The 25,523-nt window shown below is 61.8% G+C and overlaps 1 protein-coding gene across 4 annotated transcripts in view; it reads right to left on the reverse strand.

The window, feature by feature from the left end:
• The window catches only part of BAIAP2 (BAR/IMD domain containing adaptor protein 2), a 40,517-nt gene extending 15,273 nt beyond the window's left edge, over window positions 1-25,244 (reverse strand). For all 4 annotated transcript variants that reach the window (XR_005703477.2, XM_040081470.2, XM_040081471.2 and 1 more), the window contains exons 1-6: window positions 25,142-25,244; window positions 17,994-18,069; window positions 16,071-16,157; window positions 8,181-8,242; window positions 7,908-7,979; window positions 7,497-7,634 (exon numbers count right to left, since the gene is read on the reverse strand). Coding sequence is in view for 3 of the 4 variants with exons in the window: in XM_040081470.2 (XP_039937404.1) it covers window positions 7,497-7,634; window positions 7,908-7,979; window positions 8,181-8,242; window positions 16,071-16,157; window positions 17,994-18,069; window positions 25,142-25,213 (507 nt within the window). In the remaining variant the exon portion in view is untranslated. The remainder of the gene's footprint in view (window positions 1-7,496; window positions 7,635-7,907; window positions 7,980-8,180; window positions 8,243-16,070; window positions 16,158-17,993; window positions 18,070-25,141) is intronic.
• Window positions 25,245-25,523: the final 279 nt, after the last annotated feature.

Genomic DNA, 25,523 nt, shown 5'->3' on the forward strand with positions numbered 1-25,523 from the left:
GGCCTCAAATAACTCCCCCGTGCCGCCCCCCCGCCTCCCGCATCCACTTCCAATTCACCGGGAGCCGCTGACCTAATTAGCGGTGTCAGCACGCGGCGGCGCCGGGCAGAGCCTTTGGCACGGGCTTTGGCACGGGCTGCGGCCGCGGGGCCGGGCTGGCACAGCCGGGGCTGCTGCCGCTCCCGGGGCACCCCTAGAGCCGGGGCTCAGCCGGGCACCCCCAGAGCCGGGCACACAGTGCTGCTGGAGCCACGCCGGGCACGCCCCGCTCCAGGAACACCAGCAGATGAAAAGGGAACGAGCCGCTGCTGAGCCCCGGCTCCATGAGCTGCTGCCGAGCCCTGGCTCCATGAGCCACAGCCGAGCCCTGGCTCCATGAGCTGCTGCTGAGCCCCGGCTCCATGAGCTGCTGCCAAGCCCCGGCTCCATGAGCCACAGCCGAGCCCTGGCTCCATGAGCTGCTGCCGAGCCCCGGCTCCATGAGCTGCTGCTGAGCCCTGGCTCCATGAGCTGCTGCTGAGCCCTGGCTCCATGAGCTGCAGCCGAGCCCTGGCTCCATGAGCTGCTGCCGAGCCCCGGCTCCATGAGCCACAGCCGAGCCCCGGCTCCATGAGCTGCTGCCGAGCCCCGGCTCCATGAGCTGCTGCTGAGCCCCGGCTCCATGAGCTGCTGCTGAGCCCCGGCTCCATGAGCTGCTGCCGAGCCCCGGCTCCATGAGCCACAGCCGAGCCCCGGCTCCATGAGCTGCTGAGCCCCGGCTCCATGAGCTGCAGCCGAGCCCTGGCTCCATGAGCTGCTGCCGAGCCCCGGCTCCATGAGCTGCTGCCGAGCCCTGGCTCCATGAGCTGCTGCCGAGCCCCGGCTCCATGAGCTGCTGCTGAGCCCTGGCTCCATGAGCCGCAGCCGAGCCCTGGCTCCATGAGCTGCTGCCGAGCCCTGGCTCCATGAGCTGCTGCTGAGCCCCGGCTCCATGAGCTGCTGCTGAGCCCCGGCTCCATGAGCTGCTGAGCCCCGGCTCCATGAGCTGCTGCTGAGCCCCGGCTCCATGAGCCGCTGCTGAGCCCCGGCTCCATGAGCTGCTGCTGAGCCCCGGCTCCATGAGCCACAGCCGAGCCCCGGCTCCATGAGCTGCTGCTGAGCCCCGGCTCCATGAGCCACAGCTGAGCCCCGGCTCCATGAGCTGCTGCTGAGCCCCGGCTCCATGAGCGGCTGCCGAGCCCCGGCTCCATGAGCTGCTGCCGAGCCCCGGCTCCATGAGCCGCCGCTGTCCCATACAGATGGCCAGGGCACACAGGGCACACGGCCCTGCCGCCTCCCCAGCTCCAGCTCGGGCGGTGTGCAGATCAAAGAACAGCTGAGAAATGCCAAGGCTGGAGCCGCGTGGATCTCCGTGCTGACAGCGCAGGTGGAGCAGCACCGAGCTCCAGCCGAGGCTTTGACAACCACGGCCTCGGTGGAAATGAGTTCAAACCCCCCGTGCCAGCAGGGAACGTGCAAACGCAGCGGGTACGAGCCAAGGGCAGCGCTGAGCCCCACCACAGAAATCAGCACCACGGAGCCTCAGTGAGTGTGGCACTGGCCAGGCTGAGCCAAGGACCGGCCCCAGGGACGAGAGGGGACGCCAGCAGGCAGGAGCTGCCTCGGGGACACGGGCACGGCACAGCCATGAGCTCCAGGAGCAGAAAGCCACGGGGAGCGTGGGGCAGGCACGGTTCCAACCAGCACCGGGAGGGATCCAGCAGGGAGGGAGGGGCTGTGCCAGCTCCAGCTCTCATCCCAGGGAGGGATCGGTCAGGGCCAGCGGCACGGAGCAGAGGGAAAAGAGAAAGGAAAGGTCAGGGAAGAGAGAGGACTGTGCTGGATCGATGCAGCAGGCTGAAATACCTGGAAGGAGTAAACACAGAGGGAAGGGAGGATTTGTTTAGGCAGCCACGAGGGAGAATAGCTGGAAATGGGATAAGATAAAAAAGGAGTCTGGTTGATTAGCAAGAGAAGAGCATCTGAGCCAGGGAACAGACTCAAGGCAAAGCTGCTGAAGCCCACCACACCACAGAGGCAAAATGAGCAGAGCAAGCAGCCAGGGATCCTCAGCCTTTTCCTCGTTCCCAGAAATTGCTCCTTGCGAGGCAGCTGGCGGGCCCTGGAGCGGGCACTGTCCCCTCCTCCTGGCTCCCGCAGCCCCCACACACGGCCCAAGTGTGCCACCAGGGAGAGGCTGGTGTGTCCAGCCAGGCACGGCGATGCTGGATCCGAGCCCGGGGACAGCCCAGGCTCTTCCACGGAGCAGAGAGAAGGAGAGCAGAGCTCGGGGTGAGCCCTGACCCAGCCTCTCCTGCGATGTGGCAAATAAAGCACCAGCCCCACAGCAAGGAATGGCCGCCACTGGTCACTGCAGGACCCCAAACACATTCCCTGCCTTCTGTGGGGACACCGACCCTGCAAATCCACAGGAGCCCCCTGGAAGCACGGGCACGGCAGAGCCCTGCACGTTTCCCAGGGAGGGGACAGCCTCCCCCTGCCCTGCCCTGCCGCAGCACCCCAGGCAGGAGAAGGGAAGGCCCCGGCCCCATGTGCTGCCCACCATCCTCCCCCGGCCGGCGGCAGCCAGGGCTCGGCGGGGATGCTGGGACACGGCTGCTGACGCTTATCCGAGGCGATGGGGAAGGCAGAGCAGACAGGGGGGAGCCGATCTCTGGGGACGCCAGGCTGCCTCCCTCCCTCCCCCGGGAAGGGCTGTCTCCCCTCGTTACGGTCACATCTGCAGCAGCCCCAGCCCTGCCCCAGCCATGGGGCGTTACATAAAATCCAGAGAGCGGAGCAGCGCTGGCTCTGCAGGCGCTTCCCCTTCTCCTGCCTGGAACGTTCCTCCGTACCGGAACACCCCGGAGCCGCGGCTTAGTGCACAGATTCGGCACCCAAGCGCTCGTGACACTGCCCTGAGCTGCACAGGCACTTCCAGGAACACTTCCAGGCATCCAGGGGCAGCCACAGCTGCTCTGGGCATCCTGCGCCAGGGCATCACCCCCCTCACAGGGAAGAATTTCCCAATATCCCATCTAACCCTGCCTCTGGCAGTGGGAAGCCATTCCCTGTGTCCTGGCACTCCAGGCCCTGTCCAAAGTCCCTCTCCAGCTCTCCTGGAGCCTCTTTCAGTGCTGGAGGGGGCTTCTCTTCTTCTTCTCTTCTCTTCTCTTCTCTATCTCTCTCTTCTCTTCTCTTCTCTTCTCTCTCTTCCTTCTCTTCTCTTCTCTTCTCTCTCTTCTCTTCTCTTCTCTTCTCTTCTCTTCTCTTCTCTTCTCTTCTCTTCTCTTCTCTTCTCTTCTCTTCTCTCGTGTCCTCCCTCAGCCTAAATCCCAGTCAAACCTGGGGAGAGTCACCTGGAGCTGCTGAGCTTTGAGTCCTCCCCGATTTGACTTTCACACAAACTCGTGACCTGGTTTGTGCAAACTCCCCGTCATCTGGAGCTTCCTGACCTACACCTAAAATTATTTCTCCTGATGGGAATATCCAAATGAGGTTTCAATGACAAAAGTTTCTAAAACCCCACAGGTTATTTGGCACAGTGGTATTTAATGCTTACAACATTCCCATGGGAGCAGGGGTGGGTGAAGGCAGAGGCCGAGCTCGGCCCCCAGTGCCCACCCAGGTCACCCCCTGTCACCCGGGTCAGGCACAGCCTTCCAGGACAAACCCAGCCCCAGCATTGCTATTTAGGCTGAATTACAGCCAGTTTTATCTCAGCCCGATGCAGAAATCCAATTGCTCACAGCGCTAATATGATCTGATAAATACTTTGAACCAACATAACTTCATTGCCAGGCTGCTGATTCAATCCAGGTCCCAAACCCCTCGTGACCTTGATTTCACGGCCTGATCACAACCAGCCTTTAATGGAATTACAGCACTTGAGCTTCCTTGGCGATTGTTTAATCTTAATATTGTTTTCATTCTTCTTCATCAGAGACGTGAAGTGAGCGGAATCGGTTTTTCTCCCGGTTTCCAGCACAGGTCAAGCCCCATCTCAGACACTCCACGAGGAAGATGAGCCACGTGGGGCTCTCAGCCCTCACTCCTTGCGTGGAGCAGCAGCTCGGGACTGATTCAGAAGGAATAAAAGCCCGGCTCAATGTGACACTCAGCAGCAAGAACCCCCAACCACAGCATCGCTGCTGCTCGTGGCAGACAGGGCTCGGGAGCTGGGACATCACTCCAGCACTTGCAGCTGGTTTAGAGCTGCAAAGCACGAGGTGTTCTATCTCCTCAGCCACTCAACGCTGCAACACTCATCCCCGTCTGGAGAACTCCACAAAACCAGCAGGAGACAGCGGCCAGGTGACGTGGGGCTCGCAGACGCCTGCAGCAGCTCTCCCCGTGCAGCGAGGGGCTGATGCAGCTCCTGCCAGGGTCCTTGAGCATCGCACCCCCTCCTCAACCCCCTGCTCCAGAGCCACGGCTCCCCCTGCCTGTGCCCCCTGCTGAACTCCAGCGCTGATTGCTGCTTTGTAGAGGGGGAGCAGCTGAGTTAACAGGTCAGATGTTTGGGCTGGGCTCTCTGCTGGATTCAGCAGTGTGGAAACGCCCAGACAAGTGCTGTCCTTGGCCAAAACCAGAGCCTGGGTGGCCCCAGACCTGCTCCGACCCTGAGCAGCGTTACATAAACCCCGAGGTCCCTGCAGGACAGCCCTGCTGTCACCACGTGTCTCACCCACCCTCTCACTGGCAGGTGATGACGAGACGTGGTCACTCCACAAGTGGTGAAGAGGCAGAGGAGCAGCTCCGCTTCCCGGAGCATTAAATGTGAAGGGAGATGATGACAGAGCATCAGACTCCTGGCTGGCGGCTGCCCCAGCAGCTCCACGGGGATGAGCCTTCAGGAGAGCAGGATGTGACTGCTGCCTCGAAGGAGGTGACACTTCCACCAACAGCAGCTTCTCCCACGAGGAGAGCAGGAACCAGCCACAGCCCACCAGGAGACTCCAGCCAGCCCTGCCTGATGGATCTGCGATCCCCTGGCACCAGCCTGGCGCAGCTGTCAGCACCCCAAAACCATCCCCGGGTGCTTGAGCAGCTCCGAGGAGACCACCAGAGGTCTGGCAAGTGGCCACAGGGGTGGCTTTGGGCCAGCTCAACAAACCAGGCTGCCTGTGGCTCTGCTTTCACCAGGCTGAGGAAAGCCAAGCCCCACAAAGCTCTGTAGATGCTCCCGATCCACTCAAACCAGGTTTCACCTCCTCAAAGCCCATTTTCACCTCCCCAAAGCCCATTTTCAGCTCTCTGAAGCCCAGTTTTACCTCACCAAAGCCCAGAACAAGGCTCTCTCCTCAACACCAACACACACACACTCCCAGGCTGGACCCACTTGCTGCAGTCCCCTCTCTCTCCAGTGCCCAGGCAGAGGTGAAACAGCGCCGAGGGCGGCCCCAAAGATTCTTTTTTTGTGCTGAGGAAACACCAGCTCTGCTGTCAGCAGAGAGGAGAGGGGAAGTGCCCTCTCTGCTGCATTTTAACTTTGTGTTTAGATCTAAGGCAGAGCAAACCCCTGCCGAGCGCAGCAGAGCAGCCACCGAATCACAGAATATTCTGACTTGGAAGGGTCTCATAGCTCTGTAAGCTCAAAAGCCACCAGAAAGCTTTTTCGGAGATAAGCGCTTCCTAAATACTTACTGCCGCAAGATTAAAGGGAATGAGCGTCTGATGGTGTTTCCCTGCCCCGAGAGCTGCGCTGGCAGGACAGCCCCATCCCCGCCACATCACAGCCGCAGCTCAGCCCTCCTCCTCCTCCTCCTCCGCTCCTGTGGGCTGGGGATCCCTGCCCCGGGGTTTGGCAGTCATTCCCTTCTGTTGTCCCTGTCAGCAGCTCTCCAGGTGGGGGGAGCAGAGGTTTGATCCTCGTGTCCCCCCACGCTGGGCACGGGGCCTGGCAGGGCTTTTCTCGCTCAGCAGGAATTGCAAAGCTGGGGCTTGTGGAGACGCCTCGCTCAGAAGTGGTTTCAGCTGCTCAGCTCGAGAACACAGCAGAGCCCCCAGCACAGCGGGCTGGACACGGAGGGGTGTGCTGGCACCCCCCAGCCCTGCTCCAGCACCTCCCAGCCCTGCTCCATCACCTCCCAGCCCTGCTCCAGCACCTCCCAGCCCTGCTCCAGCCCTGCTCCAGCACCTCCCAGCCCTGCTCTGGCTGTGCCACCTCGGCACCTCCCGGAGCTCTGGCTCCCCATGGGACCCACAGGCCGAGCCACAGCGGGTGATGGTGGCTGCATCCTTCTCCTTCAGTGCTTGTCCTGATTCACAGCACTTCCCAAATTGCAGTGCAGTTAAGGGTGTCACTTCCCCAGCAGGAGCCTCACTGTAACTCTCTGCTGGAGGCTAAATGCCACCAAATGCCACCAAATTCACCCCCACGAGCGAAGTGCCACCGGTGTCCAGATCTCCTTCAGCAGACACCAATCTCTGACACGTGAAGAAACAGACCCTGGCCCCAACATAACACACACACTCCTGCCTTGGAGACGGGACTAAATAATTCCTGGCTTCAGGAATTCACCTTCCCCTTTCCGAGCACCATCGCTCCATGGCCGCAGCCCCTGCAGCAGCGCTCGACCGCCAGCCAGGGCTTGTTGGTGCACCAGTCACCCCTGGAGGTGTGCCTGGGTCAGCCACGCTCGGGGCAAAGCTCACAGAGCAGAGCGCAGAGGGCAGCAACTCCTGCTGTGGATCCAGCGGTGACACGAGCGGGATCCAGCGGTGACACGAGCCGGATCCAGCGGTGACACGAGCCGGATCCAGCGGTGACACGAGCGGGATCCAGCGGTGACACGAGCGGGATCCAGCAGTGACACGAGCAGGATCCAGCAGTGACACGAGCGGGATCCAGCGGTGACACGAGCGGGATCCAGCGGTGACACGAGCGGGATCCAGCGGTGACACGAGCGGGATCCAGCGGTGACACGAGCGGGATCCAGCGGTGACACGAGTGCCACAGCCCCCCAGCACTGCCAGGACGTGCCCTGGGTGCTCCTCAGTGAGACCCAACACCGCCTCTCTCTGTGGGGAGCTCTGACTGCCCCCGTGCCACCCCCACATGGAGTCACCCCCACACGGTGCCACCCCACACGGTGTCACCCCCACACAGTGCCACCCCCACACAATGTCACACCGCTCTGATTCACCGCAGCCGCCCCCGGGGAAGGGCACAGGCACACAAAATCCACCAGCAAACCCCGTCCCGGGGACGATGGAGCGGGCACGGCAGGAGAGCAGCGAGCGATCCCCGCGGCCACTCGCCAAGGCAGAGGGTGAAAGCAGCGGGAGCAGTGCATGGAGCAGGCTCGGGCAGCTCCAGCCCCACTCTGTGCCACGGGAACACCTCCGAGCCCACTGAAAGCTGCTGTGCCCCCTGCTCTACAGAGCAGCAAATCCTTCCCCAGGGGTTTTCCAGAGCCCAGCCAGCCCCATGGGCAGCACTGAACCCCCCCTCGCGCCCCAGGCCGGGCTCCTACCTGCAGCTCCTTGTCCGAGTACTTCTGCGGGTTCTTGCTGCCCTGGCTCTTCTTGCGGAGCTTCTTCAGCTCCGCCTGGCACTTGTCCAGGGAGTCCCCCTTGCTCCTCTGCTCCGTCTGGTATTTCTTCAGCGCAGCCTGGATGTGACAGGAGAAGGTTCTGAGCCTCGGCCGCAGCTCCTGCTGCCAAGGGGCCACAGAAACAAGCAGAGCCCCTGGGAAATTCCAGCGGGATTCCCAAGGCTCGGAGAGCAAGCAGGGGACAACTCTGTCCTGTGTGTGGTGACCTGTGTGACACCAGGGACAGGAGCTGGGGTACGATGTGACATCCCCAGCAGGGAGCAGCCGGTGGGGGACACCCGGGGACCCCCGAGACCAGGGCTGTGCCAGACTGACACACACAGAACTCACACTCAGGTACCGCGAGTCCAGCTCCACCTTCTGCTCCAGCTGCGTCAGGAGCTCGTTGTGGAAGGACTTGAGCTGTGGAGAGAAAGAAAACGCTCAGTGCTTGGGGAGGGCTGGCAGAGCCCGCCCGGGGAGGGCACAGGAGCAGGATGCCCAAGCAACGCAGACCCTTTGGAGCTGAGCAAATCCGTGTCAGAGGGGCTGGTGTCATCTGGACAAGGCACAGAAAAGCATTTTCACCGACAGGGACCCCGGCATGCCAGGCTGGGCACTCACCATCTCCTCCAGCTGGTTCTGGATCTGCCTGTGCACCTCTGCCATCTGGAAGAGCACGTCCCCTGCGGAGACAGGACAGGGAGGGCTTGAGGCACCGAGGGCAGGGGATGGCAAGGAGGGGTCTCCAGCCAGACCCGGGGGGCTCCTGGAGTACCCCCCGTGCCCACCTTTGCAGTGAGTCAATGCCCACCTGGGACACCCGGACAAACCCTGGGAGGGAGGAAGGGGAACAAGGACGAGCAGCAGCAGGGACAGCCCTTGTTCCCCAGGCTCAGCACAGGGACTGGCACTGGCACAGCCCACAGGACACGGGGCTGGGCCCTGGGATCGCCGCTGCAGCCAAGGAATCCCAGCTCTGCTCTGCCACTTCCTTTAATTTTTCTTTCCCGCCGCAGGGCCGCAGCCCCACGCCCAGCGCTGTTCCTGGAGGAAGGGCTGTGTCCTGGCTCAGCAGGAGCCCCGGCGTGGCTGCAGCCACACACACACGGGAGCATCTTTTAGGAAGGGAGCCAGCGCTAGGAGCCCTGACTCCGGACCTGAGCGAGCCCTGGGGACAGCCCAGCTCTGGCAGCTTTTTCAGGGCTGAGTTTGGAAGCTTTCCCTTCCAGCACGGCAGGCTGTGGCTTCCCAAGAGCTCCCACCCTCCGTGGAGCTGTTTGCAAATGAAAGCCAGCACCTCACTGGAGCGAGGGAAGGGGTGGGAGCCTCTCCCAGCCCCAGCCCCAGCCCGTCCCCACACGGCCCTGGGGACAGGAGCTGTGTGCCAGCTGAGTGTCAGCAGCCCCGGCTGACCAGGAACAGCCTGCCTCGACATGGCTGCGCTCTCCTGGCTGGAGCAGTTCGTACTTTGCACCACGCACTGCGCCTCGAACCCTTCTGCAAACACCAAACCCATCCCTCGGCAGGCAGGAGCCCCTCTGCTGCGGCGACAGAACCGACCTGGCACCGGCTGCCAGCGCCCCTCCCGTGCCCCCGAGGCGCCCAGGGCGTCCCACAAAGCCAGCGGTGACCCGATGGCTGGCAGAGCCGCAGCTCCGCTCCTTCCCCGTGCCGAGAGGAGCCCTCACACCACACACGGCGGCAGGGGGGGCCGGGCACGGGGCCACCACCGCAGGAGCGCCAGGAAACGGCTCCAGCTCGGCCTGCGACAGCTCAATGCTGGGAAGTGCCTGAATTCCCGCTGCCGGGAGAACCTGGCGTCACTCGGCGGTGGCTTTGTCGGGGGGGTCTCGCGTTATCCCCAAAGCTTGCACCGCCCCCTGCCCCTCTCCTGTCCCGTTTGGCTGGGGTGGAAATCCCGGGAGCGCCGATCGGGGACTCTGACCGCCGTCACAGAGCTCCTGAGCCACCCAGGAATAACACCCAGGTCCCCAAATCCAGCCCTGGGTACCCCTGCTTTGGGACAAGAGGGCTCTGTCCCCCTCCCACGCTCCTCTCCCAGGGAATTTGCCAGTTCCCACAGCCTGGGAGGCTCGTGGTGCTCTCTCAGCACCGATATCCATCTTTTGGGTTCCACTTTCCCCTGCGCCACCACCACGCTCGGCTCCCGCCGGGGCGTTGCGGCCCCACATCAAAGCCGGCGGGGCACGGCGCCGTTCCCGCAGCTCAGCCCCGCTGTGCCCCAGCCTGCTGAGGGGACGCTGCTGTCCCCCCTCAGCCCAGCTCCACGAGGTGGCAGGAAGGCAGCTGGACGCCTGCCCAGAGCCTCGTGAGCTTCCTCCAGAGCCTCTCTCTCCCTGGCTGCCCCCAAAGGAACCAGTCCCGGGCTTCCCGTGGCCCCTGCCACCGCTGGAAGCCCGGCTGGGCGGCAGGATTTGGGCTAAATCCCCTAAAAGCAGCAGCAGCAGGGTGTGAATCCCCACAGAGCACCTCTGCCACCCCGATAGCCGCCCCCCAAAAACCTACAGACCGTGTGAGGCGGTAGCAGACATCTCACCCCAAAGCCAGGCCAGAGCCTCAGGGGGAAGGTTAAACTGCGCCGAGCGGTGCCAGGGCAGCTGCAAAGCCCCAGGATTCCACAGTTCCACTCGGAACAGGACCCGTGGCGCCGTGCCAGGGGTGCCACCAGGGAACTGCGAGGGGACCACGGCGGGGAGCTCGGTGGCACGGCCGCCCACGCCCGCGGCGCCCTGCGTCGGCTGCCAGAGGGATTTGTACAGCGAGCACCTGAACTCCCACCGAGCAGCGGGACAGCGGGACAGCGTGCCAAAACACACCTCCTCCAGGCGAGGAAGCCCCGGGGAAGCATCTCAGCTACACCCAGAGGTACCAGCAGAGCCAGGCTCTCCCCCTCCCCTGCCGAGCGCCCCGGGAGGAGCTGCGGCTTGCGGCTGACTCACAGTATCGTTCTGGGAGAAGAACTACAGCAGCTCCCGTGGGCCCTTCCCTTCCACACCCAGCCCACAACAGGCGAACAGGTTGTTCCACATCCCTGCTGGCACCAGCTGCCCCTCCGGAACGGAGCCAGGGGGAACCCAGCTCCCCAGGGTTTGCTCTGGAGCTGTCAGAGACTCAGGGTTATTTTGTGACCCCCCTCTGAAACGGGGTATGGGTCCTTTCTAATAAGAGTACTCATTAATCAAGGAGCCAGGTCGCTCAGAGACAGAACGTGCTGCTGCTTGTCCTGCAAGGTGGCCACTGGCCAGGGACCATCTCGCACCAGCAGCTCCTGGGCTCAGCACTCGGGCACATCCCCAGCAATGACCCTGCCCACAAAACACCGCAGAGCTGAAGATCTGAGGCAGCCCAATTTAGGGCAAAACCCAGAGCATGAAGAGGTGGCACTTGGGGGACTCGGGTCAACGTTTGGGCACGGTGACCTTGAGGGTTTTTCCAGCCTGAACAATCCCACTGGGAACCCATGCAGCCTCTTTTGCTGTTCCCTCAGAGCAGCACGAGCAGGGCTGGGCTGACAGAGCAGCTCCCCAGAGCCAGGGAGCGCTTCCAGCCCGGGCGAGGCTCTGACTCCAGGAGCGACAGCTGGGCAGATCCGTGTGCAGCGCGAAGGAGACGAGTGTGGGGAAACAATCGGCTTCTCCCCGCTGACTCACCCCTTTCCTCTCCACAAGGGTTTCACTTCTGCCAGCCCCAGAGGGCTGCGAGATGCGCTGATAACTCACCAGCCACCCAGCGCTGCTCCGGCCCCGCCTGGCACGCCTGGCACGGCTTCAGGCGTTTGTCAGTTGGTTGTTAAGACACCAGGTAAAGGGAAAAGCAGAAGCTTCCCAAGGCGCCCTGGTCTGGGTTCCCAGTTCCCGGTAACTGGCTCCCTCAGGCTGGGCAGTGGCCATGGAGCCTTTCAGTCAGAGATTGGGATGTGCTGAGCATCCCTGGATGGGGGCCAGCCCTGGATCCGTACCAGGACGCCCAGCCCAGTGAGTGCCCAGGGAGTGCCCAGTGAGCACCCAGTGAGTGCCCAGTGAGTGCCCAGTGAGTGCCCAGTGAGCACCCAGTGAGTGCCCAGTGAGTGCCCTGTGAGTGCCCCGTGCGCACCCAGTGAGTGCCCCGTGAGTGCCCTGTGAGTGCCTAGGGAGTGCCCAGTGAGTGCCCAGTGAGTGCCCAGTGAGTGCCCAGTGAGTGCCCTGTGAGTGCCCAGTGAGTGCCCAGTGAGCGCCCCATGAGCGCCCCGTGCCCCAGTGCCGGGGCAGGAGCTGTACTGGTGGCACTGGTTAATTCAACACCCTGACCCCGGCGGTTCCAGAGGGGAAGCAAACACCTCCAGCACCCGGAGCCGGCCGCACACCCGGCCAAAACCCCTCCTCAGACGTGCCCAGTGCTGCTGGATGGCAGGAAGCAGCCCGTGGGCACGCACAGGACCCCTGCACTGCCCCGGGAGGAGCCAGCATCCCTGCAGGAGCCCTGCCGGGCACAGCGCCGGGGCACGGAGCGGTGGCATTCCTGGAAGCCATCACGGGGAAGGTGAGCCCCGGACGCTCCACACACCTGCCACACGCTGGGAGCCCCAGCCAGGCCACGTGCTCCTCACAGGTGCTCCTTCACAACCCTCCACAGGCGGCTGAGAATGAGCCCTGGCCGCCTGCTCCCCCTGGCAGGGATGGAGGCAGCGGAAAAGCCCCGGCCTGAGGCAGCAGAGGGCTCTGAGAGGATTCTCCTGTGTTTCTGCACCCTCAGCATTCATTCATTCCTGCAGCTCCCTTTCCTCCACCAGCACAAAGTGTCACCCACCAGGCATCGAGTGCGTTGTCAAGCCCAAATTTAAAGGATTAACAAAAAGATCTCGGCTCCCAGCTCACCTGCGCAGCAGGGACACTGCCACAAACGCCGGGAAAACATTTATTGGAGTTGTGTGCCACCCTGGGCCCTGCCCTGGCTGGTTCCCAATGGACACCAGCAGCTCTGCCAATCCCAAACCACACACGGGCACCACTCGGGGCTCCAGGGCCACCTTTGGCACCTGTGCGATCCATATCCTCACCTCCACCACTGCAGGAAGCATCTACCCAAAACAACCACCAATGCAATTAACACGTTAATCCCCGTTCCCAGAGGATCTGCGCAGACAAAGCCTCTGAACCCGGGAGCTGAACTCCGGGATGCCCCTGGACCCCTGGCAGTGCCCGAGGCCAGGCTGGGCAGGGCTTGGAGCAGCGGGGACAGTGGAAGGTGTCTCTGCCTGCGGCAGGGGTGGCACTGGATGAGCTGTAAAATCTCATCCGAGCCGTGAAGGTGCCACATCCCGATTTTATTGTGGAAATAAAAAGCCATTATGCGCCAGGGGCTCCTTTCAGCTCAACAATGGTTGAGTAATGACTGCCTGCGCTGCCCTTTCACAGCCCGGTGTGTCACCCGGAGCAGCTCCACCCATCCAAGGAGCCTCCCAGGAACAGAATCCCCCTCCAGCCCCGCGGGTGCTGCTCAGCCCAGCACCCAGGGAAATGTCTCCAGCTCCGCTCACCGGGAGAAGAAAAGCCCTCTCCATGACTTTGTCGTGGCCTAGTTCTCCAGAAGGACAAAAGAAACGACATTTTGAGCAGCATCCAAGGTGCCTAGGCAGGAGCTGGACGGGGGCCAGAGTCACCTGAGGACTCCAGCACGAGGCTGGAGCTGTTTGGAAGGGGCTGCAAAACCTTCCCTGCTCAGGCACAGGCTCCTCACAGCAGTTTATCCTCCCCAAAGCCGCTGCCACAACCACCAAGGGGGTGAAGAACAGCCCCAGGAGCCTCCCGAGGGCACCTGCAGGCACAGACCTAACCCCAAACCAGGGCCTGGGCAGCGGGGACTGCACAGAGCAAAGCCGCTCCTGCCGCCCCAGGACAGTGACAGCGGCGCCCCGAGAGCTCCGAGCAGCACCGGGGATAGGAACACCCCCGAGCCCGGCAGTGGGGTTCAGACAGGCCCCAGCAGACACCTGCACCTGCAAACCCAGCCCCCGGAGCCGATTGCGGCTCGTTATTGTTGTTACTGCCGCCGCTTTTCCCTTCCGTTCCCACGCGGGATTATCCCGTCTACACGCAGCCCCTAAAATCTGATGGGGAATTTAGGAAAAATGCACGGCGCTAAGCGGCCCCAGGGGCAGCCAGGAGCTGAGGGAGTGCTCCAGAGGGCTCCGTGCTCCACCGGGCACTGGCACCAGGAAAGCAGCCAGGCCAGGAAAGAGAGGGTTTGCAGGGGAAACAACTATCTCGGGTGTTTGTCCATGCAGCCTGGGAACATGAGCTGCAATCCTGAGCATCACACTGCCCTAGCTGACACCTTGAAGCAGTTTTCCCTATAAACTCATGGAAGAGAATCCCACTCAGGGAGGGAGCTGGGGGGCACAACATTTATGGAAGCAGCAGTTAAGAGAATTCCCCTTTACTGTTCCAAAGTGAATTCCCCATCCCTGGCAGCGCCCAAGGCCAGGCTGGACAGGGCTTGGAGCAGCCTGGGATGGAGGAAGGGCTCCGTGCCAGTGCAGGGGTGGCTCTGGATGGGTTTTCAGGTCCCTCCCAGCCCAAAGCAGTGTGGGATCCTACGAAATAACCCAGAGCCCTTTCGGGCACTGCCGGCGTTCCCAGCCCAGGCGGCGATAAGGCAAAGGTGTTCCCAGGAAAAGCTGCACCTCTGGCGAGCACAGCCCCGACCCAGAAGAGCTCTCAGCCCCTGTTTACACATCTGCTGGGACGGGGGTTGTGTCCCAGCTGTTATCAGCACCACTGAGCTGCAGCCAGAAATTTTATCTCAACTTTCTCCTGCTCCGAGCAGCTGCCACAGCCAATATCAGCAGGATCAGCAGAGCACGAGGCTGAGGAGCCTCCCTGCGATGTGTCCACACCAGGAGGGGAAGGAGCAGCGATTTGGAAACATTTTAAACCCCAAAGCATTCGAGTCACACACAGGGAGATGGCACCGAGGCCACGGAACCCTCGTCCTTCGGCGAGGAAGCGGGGCCAGAAGCCCCCAAAGGCAGGTTTGAAGCGTGAGCAGAGCTGGGGTGTCCCTCAGCCCCAGCCAGGCAGCAGCAGCTCCCCGCAGGCTCTGCACGGCCCTCGGCACACAGGGCTCTTTGTTTTATTTATTAAACAGCAGCGGATCGCTGCAGGCAGCTTTAATCCACCACTCGGTTTCCATAGACACTCGCTGCTCTCCCGGCACAATTGCGAGGCGGCAGCGGGGCTGGGGGGAGCGGGGCCTGACACCGAAGCCAGAGCCCAGGGGCTGCTCCCCGACTCCTTCAGCCTTTAGGGTCGATTCGGCTCAACATCTTCGTTAATTGCCTGCCCCGGAGAGAAGCTTTAATGAGCGCTTTGCCATCGCTGGAGCTGCGGGAGGGATGGAGGGGGAGGAGGAGGAGGAGGAGGAGGGGTTCACCTGGGACTGCACAGACACAAGACTGAAGCCCATCTCACTCCATGAGAGCCTTGACAAGGTGCAGCATTGCAGGGGGAGCTGGGAGAAACACCCCAAACCATGGGGGGAAAGCTGAGATTGTCACCCCAAACCACAGGGAGAGCTGGGATCGTCACCCCAAACCATGGGGGGAAAGCTGAGATTGTCACCCCAAACCATGGGGGGAAAGCTGAGATTGTCACCCCAAACCATGGGGGGAAAGCTGAGATTGTCACCCCAAACCATGGGGGGAGCTGGGATTGTCACCCCAAACCATGGGGAAAGCTGAGATTGTCACCCCAAACCATGGGGGGAGCTGGGATTGTCACCCCAAACCATAGGGGGAAAGCTGAGATTGTCACCCCAAACCATGGGGGGAAAGCTGAGATTGTCACCCCAAACCATGGGGGGAAAGCTGAGATTGTCACCCCAAACCGTGGCGGGGGGAGCTGAGATTGTCACCCCAAACCATGGCTGTGAGGAAGGAGGACACAGGAGGTTGTTTGGGCAATAGGGGGACTGGAAAAGCAGCTCCCAAAGGATTTGCTGGGGAAATAAGTGTGAGAAAGGGGAAGGAGGCAGCAAACGTCACAGCTCGTGACGCTGCCATCGATTGGGCAAACACGAGTCCCTGGCAGGGGCACAGGGCGGCTCCAGCAGGGCAGAGCCGCTGCGCCCAGGGCGCAATCCCAGCCCCACCAGCGCAGGGTGACCTCCACCAGCACAGCCCCTGCCCCTTCGCAGCTCCCCCCTCTCCCCTTCCCCTCCAGAGGCCCCTGATGGGCAGCTCAGCCCCAGCTCCCCGGCCAAAATCCGCTGCTTCCCCTTCTCCGAGTGAGAAAAAACCAGGGCAAAGCTGTGGCACGAGCCACAGCCCTGCCACCGAGAGCATCAGGGGCTCCTCCAAACCGCGTGAGCAGTAAATGCAGAGACGCTGCTCGCACTGAGACGAGGCAGGATCAGCTCCACACTGAGCTCGCTCTCCAGCAGCACCACGGAGCTGTCTCTCCTTCCTGGGGGTGGGAATCTGCAACTCCGTTTAGCAGCAAACTGGGGACTCACCCAATTCCTTCGATCCTTGGCTCTCGCTGGCCAGCTCTCCCATCTTCACCAGAGCATCAAAGTACCCTTTTGCTGCGTATGTCATGCCTGAAAAGCACCAGAAAAAACGGAGTTTATGTTCTCCTCAATGGCTGTTGGGACTTCTGGGGCACGGAGGAGAGGCTCGGCACTAAAATAGGTATTACCTCAAAGGGCTGAACCCCACGGGGAGGGACCACACAACAAACAGAGGAAAAGCCAGCAGAGAAAGCTGGAGCAGTGAGATTACAGGGTAATTTAGGATTAGAAAAGGTACGTGCAGGACTCTGGAGGTTTTCATTGCAGCGCAAGCGTCGGGCTGCTAACGCCGCTCAGAGAAATCACTGCGGAATAATTGAGTATCACAGACTTCCATTATAGTTCAGCCCTGTTTGTTGACATTCCAGCTACACGCTTGACTCTAATCAGATAAGCAGGGGGTTTCCTCTAATCACAGAACACGCTGTACAGCCCCGGCTCCAGCCTTCCAACGCTGCCTCTGCTCTGCCTCCAGCTGCCCCCAGCCCGGGGATCCGAGGGGAAGGATGAGCCAGGCCAAGGTAAAAATGCCAGGAAGGCCCTTGGCTCCACAGCGTTTTCACAGCAGGGATGTGGGAAAAGCACAATCCCGGTGGTCACACCGCTTGTCCCCACGGCTGGTGGCACAGGACAGCCCGGGATAAACAGATCCACCTCCCAGGTAATCAGCTGAGCTAGTTCAGCTGTGTATGTCAGTGAGTATTTCAGAAGAATAAATAAAAAACCAAACCCCACAGCCCCAAGGGTGAGCAGATCTTCTCCCTGTCACACCCTGCCCCTGCTGCCAGGAGGGAGGCAGCGGGGAAGAGCACCCCCAAATCACGAACCCCACTCCGCTGGCATCCCCAGGGATTCCTGGGAAAGCGGCTGCTCCTGAGGGTGCCCTGTGCCCCTTCCCTGGGGATCAGAGTCCGCAGCCCCTGTGCGGCGGGGCGGGCTGGACGGGCGCTGCCCGGTCACGGCTGGGTGAGCCATTAAACCCCAGTTCAAACCAGTGCCCGGCGCTGGCAGGACGCTGCGTCCGTCCGGGGCACCTGGGAACAGGGGGAAGGGCTTGAAAATTCCTCATGGAAACAGCCGGGAGAGCCTGACCCGACCTGTGGGAAAGGAAACGTGCTGCAGGCAGGGAGCGGGAGCAGCGATCCTTCCCAGAGGTCGGGACACAAACGCCGGCTCAGAACATGAGACACCCGAGTGGTTTTTCCCGCTGGCTGGAGATGGTGACAGGCTCTCTCCCCCGCGGGCATTTTCACTGGGATTATTCCAAAATAAAATCCAGGGGACACGTGCAGCTCTGAAGGGAGCACAGCCCTCCCTGGAAAAGCTCAGCTCTGGGTTGAGCAAAGCTTCAACCTCCTTAAAACCCGGCTGAGGAGCGCCCAGGCGGCGCACAAAGCCAGGTTAAGTCAAAACGGTCCGGTTTGGGATTTAATCAATTCCTATTTTCCTTTTGATCACTGAAATTTACACCTCCCTGATGGCTCCCATTAGGATCCTGCATTCCCAATCAAGAGCTGCCATCAAGACTTTTCAGCTTTTCCCCTCATTCTTCTGGGCAATTTAAACATTTCAACAACACCTCTTTAAACAAAGAGTACAATCTCAAATCTCAGTATTTTAAACAAACGCTTAAAGATGAACTGTTTGGAGAAGTGTTTGGTTATCCTGCTGCCTCCCAACATTTTCTCCCTGGAATCCCTCCCGCATCCATGGCCTTGCACATCCCAGCCTGGTCCAAGAACCTTCCTGCCAGCTCCTTCCCCGCGGGAACAAGGAACTTTTCGACAAAACCCCGAAGATTTTCAATAAAAACCGAGGGTTTCCAGCTTTCCCCCTCCCGAGCCTGGCAGCCCCGACGCCACTTACTTGCTAAGGCTTTTTCATAGGTCTTCCCCATAGAAATGAAATTCCTGAGGCTGGGATTGAACTGCTCCATGATCGTCTAAAGGGAAGAGAACATGGCTGGGATTAGCAGGGATGATGGGCAGTGGAGTGAACAGCTCCACGCTCAGCTCTGGCCTGATAAACACAAAAAGAGAGCAAAAAATCCGGCCCCCCCCCCAGCTCCCTGGAAACTGCCCCAGGATCCTCCCTCGTCCCGCAGCTTCGTCGAGGAAGACCAAGCTGGGCTTGAGGGACCAGAAGGAGGGGGCTCTGCAGTGCCCCGGCACGAGGGGCTGACCCAGGACAGGAAAGGGAATGCCCCAACCAGAAAATCATCAGATAGAGCAAAAATCGCCACAATAGCAACCGTAAGTGGCAGCAGCAGCCCCGGAGCAGGCAGGTTGGTGACCCAGGAGCGGGGCACGTCCCGCTCCCGGGGTGGCCGCAGCCAGCAGCTCCAGCCCGGACAGGCAGGAAGGGCTGAAGAGCAGAAATGCAGCCAGGAGCGAGGCAGAGCAGAGGCTGCAGTGAGCAGACCCCTGAGCTGTGCCAGGAGCTACAGCAGGGTCCCTGGGCATGGGGGCACTGCCCAAAGGCTGGGGGTGAGCGTGGGCAGCACCCCCTGAGCTTCTCCTGCCCCGCTCCAAGGCCCTTGGGTAAGATGGGGGAAGGAATAATCGGATCAGGGAGAAGAAGAAGACGAAGAGAGGGGCTCTTTGTGTGCTTGGCCCTGCAGCCGCAGCCCTCCCTGCCGGGCCCTCACCCCGACACCGACCCCAGGCTGGCCCTGGGAGAGGCACAGCCTCCATTCCCTGCTGGGGAGCCTCTGGATCCAGCCCAGTTCCGGCCCCAGAGCTGGTCCCAACCCCCTGCCCGTCCCTGGGGACACCCTCCCACCAAGGTGCCAGCAGCAAACGGAGCTCAGAGCCCGAGTGGAGGGATGCACCGGGGACATTCCTGCTGGGAACAGGGCTCTGGCCCCCAGGCTGCTGGCAGAGTCCCACCCCGGGCAGGGCAGGGAAGACAGGCAGACACTCATGGGGAATAAGCTGATTAAGCATCTGTCACCTCAGCTCAGGCTGCCCCAACACTATAAAGCTCATTTTCTGCCTGAGGCATTTTTATCCCAGTTCCTGCTGCCCGGCCCTTCAGTCTGACAGCTGAATTTTCTCCACACGTGTGTGCAGGGCTCAGCCAGAGCGTTCTTGGCTCCAGACCGCGCTTTTGGGGTTCCTCTGGGCAGGACTGTGTGTGGGGCACCTGCCAGAGGGGTGGCATCGCCCCAGTGCCGGTATTTCGGCAGAAATCCCGTTAATCCTTCCAGGCTGCTGGGAGGGTGGCTGCAGTGTCCCCAGAGCCCGTCCCCAGCAGCTCCCACGTCCTCACAGCACCAGCCACAACTGCAAAGGGCAGAAGATGATTGACGAGGCTAATGAGGAGCTGCCCCACTAATTAAGGCTGCAGGCCAACAATGCAGGGCCCCTGGAAGCTGTTTTGGGGCAGCTCAGAGCAGTTCAGTGGCTGTGCTCAGCGTGAAAGGAGAAAATGAACCTGTAGCAACAAGCCAGGTGTTCTCCAACGTGTAGGAGAGGATTGCACGGGAGTTAATTACCGCTGGCGAGGATTGCTCCATCCTGCCCACATCGCGTTTAACTCCAGTCCAAAACCTACCTGGGTCATCCCACAGGGCGGCCAGAGGTGTGGGATCCCTGCCCAGGGCAGGGACAGGGACAATTCCCCTGCCCAGGGCAGGGACAGGCACATCCCCACTCCTGAGATCCCCAGCTCCAGCCTCGGCCACGCGCGAGCGCTGAGCGCTCCGAGGCTGAGCAATGTTTGAGCAGCAGCAATGCTGGCAGGGTTTCTGCAGGGAGGAGATTTTTCGGCGGTTTGCAGGTTCAGAGCGGTGTTTGTGTACGTGGATGTGCACAGGGATATGTAAATAGTGTGATTTTCTCAGCAGCGCCCGTGTAAACACATCGTCCTGAGCACGAAACCCGGGGGATTAATGACGGAACAGGATCCCCAAAGCATCCTCCGAAATTCAGCCCATCTCACCCAAACCAGAGGGAATCAGAGCACAACCCAGCCCTGGCACTGCTCAGGGCAGGTCCTGCTCCCCGCTGACCCACGAGAGACCTTTGAAAGCAACAAATAAAGAGATTAAAGCTCCCAGAGGGTCTCACGGCACAGCTGAAGGAGCGGGAAGGTGACTCTGTGCTGGCCAAATGAAATCCACCAACCCCCAGGAGGAAGTTTGCTGAAAGTGAATGTTTTTAAAACATTGTCAGGAGCCTCCAACAAAAACAGCCTGGCAGGATGAGAGCGGGAAAAGGGCTCCTCACCCCAGAGATAAAAATAGCCTTTGCCAAGCCTTCCTCTCGCTCCCAGGGTGGGAAGGGAAGGTGACTCCAGAGCCTTCGCACCCCTCCTCCGGGCGAGAGCCCCCGACCTGCCAAGGAGCAATCGTGGGGAATTGAGAGGTTTGTGCCATGGAATGGCGCAGCAGCATCACCCCTCGCAGCCAGGGACGTGCTGGAGCTGCTCCCCCGGCAGCACAGGGCTCATCCATCCCCCTGCGTGGGGGGACCAGGGGCTCTGGCAGGGCTGTTCCCCACGGGAGAGGTGAATCCAGCTTTGCAGGACACCAGCAGCAAAGCAAATATTCGGCAACACCGCGGCGGCGAAAGCAAATCCCGTTCTCGCCAGGTTTTGCCCCCTCAGCGGCACCCACAAGTTGTTTGCCTTCCATGGGCTGCCTGGGCAGGGTTCAGAAAAACACAGACACACAAAACCTGGCAGCCAAGGGTTGAAAGGGCTTTGCTTTGTTCCACTGCGCTGAATTCCCTGGGTAATACCACTCAGCTCTCCGGGATTGGCACGGCTTTATTCAGCTGCCAAAAACCAAACTAATGCAAAGCACAAGGTCTCCAGGACACGGCCCTGCTCCGCTCCGTGGGGGAAGAGGCAACAGAAACACGGTTCCTCTTCTCCCCCCTCTGAGCACACTCCAGCCACAGCCAGGATGTTCCAAACCCATAGATTAGCCCATAAGGAAGAGTTTAGAATCATGGAAAAGAATAAAATATCCCCAGCTGGAAGGAGCCCGCAAGGATCAGGGAAGTGCAGCTCCTAAATCCTGAGTTTAAGTCCTGCTCAAGCTGGAAGTGGACGTGGCTCAGGCTTCCCCTGCTCAGGCAAATCCTGCACAACAGCTGAAGGGCAACATCCCTGGAAGGGCTCAGAAACCACACGGATGTGGCACCTGGAAGGGCTCAAAACCACACGGATGTGGCACCTGGAAGGGCTCAGAAACCACATGGATGTGGCACCTGGAAGGGCTCAAAACCACACGGATGTGGCACCTGGAAGGGCTCAGAAACCACATGGATGTGGCACCTGGAAGGGCTCAAAACCACATGGATGTGGCACCTGGGGACGTGGCTTTGTGGCCTTGGCAGTGCTGAGGGAATCTCAGAGGGCTCCAGGAGTGCTTGGATCTCAGAGGGTTTTTCCAACCTTCCTAAGGATTTTGTGGCTCCCTGCAGGCCTGACCTGGGCCAGCCACGGCTTCCCTGGGTGACCATGACGAGCAGGACGGAGGGGCAGCGCCAGGGGACTCTCCACGGTCACATTGCAGATGCAGCTCAGCTCCAAGGAAGTTTTGTGTCTATATGGGTCAGCCCTGCTCCAGGAGCACCTTCATCATTTTGCTATCAATATTTAAAGCCCAGCAAAGCCCAAGGCTGCCTCCTCCATCACAGTTTGTCCTGCCCAGAGCCATCAGGAACGGCCCTGGGGGTTTCAAGAGCCAAGTTTCTGTCAGGAAGGAGCCAGCTGGTAAAATCAGGGATAAAACTGAGTCCCCATCTAAAAGCATTTCTTTTCTCCTGGCTGTCATGCCAGAGGATGAGGGGACCCAAGTCTCAGGGCTCTGGACATCTTTGTGTCGGGGTGTGGAGTTAAAGAGAACTGGGATGAGGATCCGCACGGGGCACAGAGCACCCTGGCACCCTGGGAGCACCCATCAGCACCCAGCCCTGCAAGGCAGGGCCATGCCCAGGTCCTCGGGGCTGGGATCTCTGCTGAGGAGCCACAAGGGCCCCAGTCCCTCCCCACAGGTGTGGCACCGAGGGGCTCAGCCCCAGGCTGCGGCCAGGGGAGCCGGGAGCAGCCCCGCGCCCTGCCCTGCAACACGAGCAGCACCGCGGAAACCCGAGCCAGAGCAGGCTCAGCCCAAGCAAGCAGCGAGGACAGAGCCCGCAGGCCGGGGAGCGGCGCAGGGACAGCCGGGTGACACCCGGGAACACGCGTGTCCGCCGGTGTCCCCTCCCCAGCGGGGCCAGGAACGCTCAGAGCCCCTGGCCGTGCCAGAGCCGAGCCCGCCGCGGAACCCTGGGGTGCTCAGAGCCCCCGGGGCGACACCGACACGTCTCCCAGGGCTGGGCTGCAGGGAGCCCCAAGGCGCGGAGCGCAGGGCACGGAATTCAGGAATTCAGGGTGCCCCAGGCCGGCTCCTTCCTCCTGTGCCACACACATCATCCCTCCACCGACACCCCAAACCACCAGAGCTTCCCTGCTGAGCCACGGCAGGAGGGATCGCTCCCATCCCTCCGGACAGGAGGAGAGGCTGTGCCACCACCGCTCACAGCTGGCGGGGAGCAAAGGACCCTCGGGAATTCTGTCCTCGGGAATTCTGTCCTCCTTTCTGCACGACAACTGAGCTTGGAGTTGGGGCTGTCGCTAGGCAAACACCTCTCCGAACGCGGAGCTACTCGCGCACCGCTGCAAACCCATCTTCCGCATGAAAAAACGCCTCAAAATGAAATGGAGGTTGGGCTGCAAACGGCAATAATCTCATCTGGCAGGAGGAGACAGATCTCAGATCTGTCTTCGGGGGAAGGAGGAATTGCCAGTCCCCGCTTTCTGCAAAAAGACGATCCGGAGTGAGGGCTGGGCGGGGAGGGAGCTGCCCATCCTCGGAGCCCGGCCCGGCAGCCGTGCCGCTCCGCCGGGGTCCCGCGGGTGAATCAGCACCGGGAAAGGTGGGATTACGTTGGCGGAAGGTGCCAGCAGCCTCCGTCTCCCTCTGCAATTACTCCCCGCGTGTAGGCAGCTGCCTGTAGTGGCAGCATCGGCCCGGGGGCGGCTGACAGCTCCTCCACCAGCTCATTAGCACAGTCACTCCGAGGGTGAGCGCTGCTTCTGGAAAACCATGACAATGGGCTTCCCGAGCAGAGCGCCTCGGGAAAGCCGGAGCGGGCGCCTGGCGTGGGGAGCGGCCGCCGCCAGACCCTGAGACGGCGGCAGGCAAAGCAAGGACCAGCCACCCACCGGGACCCCGCGGCTCGGGGCATCGCCCCCCTCCTGGGGACCGTCCCCTCCTGCCCACGGCAGCCTTCAGGCTCCTGCACAGGCCACAGAAACCAGCCGGGTATCGGGGATTGGAGCACTGGGCTTTGGCTTGAGAGACCCCAAAGCTTCAGGAGATCCAGAAGATCCCAGCTGTCCCGCTGGGCTCAGGGGCGGCTGGAGCCCTCGATGGAACGGGGACACGCCAGGTTCTTGCAGGCACCACATGCCACACATCTCCAGAGGCCGGGAAAAGCATTGTCGGCTTTAGAGGAGCCTCTGCTCACCACGGGGAACACACCCGAGCCGGGACCGTCCTCCTCCAGCTCCCAGCACCGACACACTGATTTGGGGTGAGCCCAGGAGATCCTCACCGCTTCCATCTTCTCGTTCCCTGCATCTGGCTGCTCCCACTGCCATCCCGAGGAGCGGAGGCCTTCACCAACCGATGGAGACCCCGGGACTCCTGCCAAGACCCGTGTGGCTGTGGGGCCACCCTGTGCCCCTGTGCCCGTGTGAGCCGGGTGCTGACGGAGCCTGTCCCAGGCCAAGGGCTCTGCTCTGGCCACGGCCAGCGCTCCGTGCAGCGCTCGCCACTCTGCCCTCGCTCCGTGCAGCGCTCGCCCCTCTGCCCTCGCTCCGTGCAGCGCTCGCCCCTCTGCCCTCGCCCCTCTGCCCTCGCTCCGTGCAGCGCTCACCCCTCTGCCCTCGCCCCTCTGCCCTCGCTCCGTGCAGCGCTCACCCCTCTGCCCTCGCCCCTCTGCCCTCGCTCCTGCCGGGGCCGGGCTCCACGTGCCGGGAGAGGGTGACCCGCTCCCCAAACCTGTCATTAGCCCCGTGCTTCGAGGACTACGCACCTCAAACAACAACTGAGTCACCGCCGGGGCTGATCCCGGCCCCGGCAGCTCTCGCCCTGTTTGCCCAAGGAGCTGCGGGCCCGGCAGTGCCAGTGCACAAACACCGGGAACACCCTCGGTGCCAGCCCAGCCCTGCCCCAAACCGCGGGCAGCCTGCACGGTGGCAGCTCCGGGGACAGGAGCCCCAGAGAGCACAGCAAAATGTCACCAGGATTCAGAGCAGCCGCGATTTCGGGGGCCACAGCTCTGCCTGAGCAGCTGTGACACCCCAGAATCTCCAAGACTTCAGAACTTCACTTCCTCGGTACTTCTTGTACTACATTCTTCTATTTTTTTTTTACCCCCCCTCCCTGCTCTGTGCTCCCAGGTAACTCAATCCAAGCCCTTAAATCACAGGAAATCGTGCAAGCTTCCCAGTTTAACAAACGACATCCTGCGTTACACGTTCGGCTACAGCAGTTTTATTAGCCTTGCTCTCAAGACCCAGCGGAGCAGAAACCGCTTCCTTCGGGGGGGAAATTAAACCACATAAATCGCATTTTCTCAGAACACCGGGAGAGAAGGAGAAACGGAGAGATTCCCGAGCTGCAGGGACGGGGAAGGCTCCGATGGCTCCTGGTTGTGGCGGAGCAGCGAGCGGCGGGGCTGCCCCGCTCCGGGGTGATGCGGGGACAGCGCTGCCCACCCCGGCAGAGGACATCCCTGCGGCGGGGCCGGGTGCCCGGGGAGGCTCGGGGGTGCCCGGGGAGGCTCGGGGGTGCCCCTCGCCCCGGGCACATCCCGGGGGCGGCCCCGACGGCGCCTCGGCCCGAGCCCGCTCTGCCCCCGCGCGTCCCGGGGAGGGGAAATCCAACAATTAAAATAACTCAAAGAACGGCAAAAAGGCCGAGGCGCGGCGCCGGGCACCTGTTGCGGACTCACCTTGTAGACATTCTCGGTGAGGCGGTGCACCTCCTCGGAGCGGGCCATGCCGGGCGGGCCGGGCAGCACCATGGGCGGCGGTGCGGGCTGCGGGCTGCGGGCGGAGCCGGGCGCGGGCACGGGGAGAACGCGGAGCGGCGGCCGCCGAGCCTTTTATCAGCTCCCGGAGACCGTGCCCGCCCCGAACCGCCCCGCACCGCCCCGGACAGCCCCGCGAGGAGGAGCCGAGCCGGGCCGGGCTGTGCCGTGCTCCGCGCTCCGCGCTCCGGCGCTGCGGGGCTGGCACTGACGGGAGAGATGCACCGCGCTGTGCCCCATCCCGTGCCCCATCCCGTGCCCTACCCCATTCCCTACCCTACACTCCTGCCGTGCCGCACCCCAT

This window comes from Hirundo rustica, chromosome 18 (assembly GCF_015227805.2).
Source record: "Hirundo rustica isolate bHirRus1 chromosome 18, bHirRus1.pri.v3, whole genome shotgun sequence".
NCBI lineage: Eukaryota > Metazoa > Chordata > Aves > Passeriformes > Hirundinidae > Hirundo > Hirundo rustica.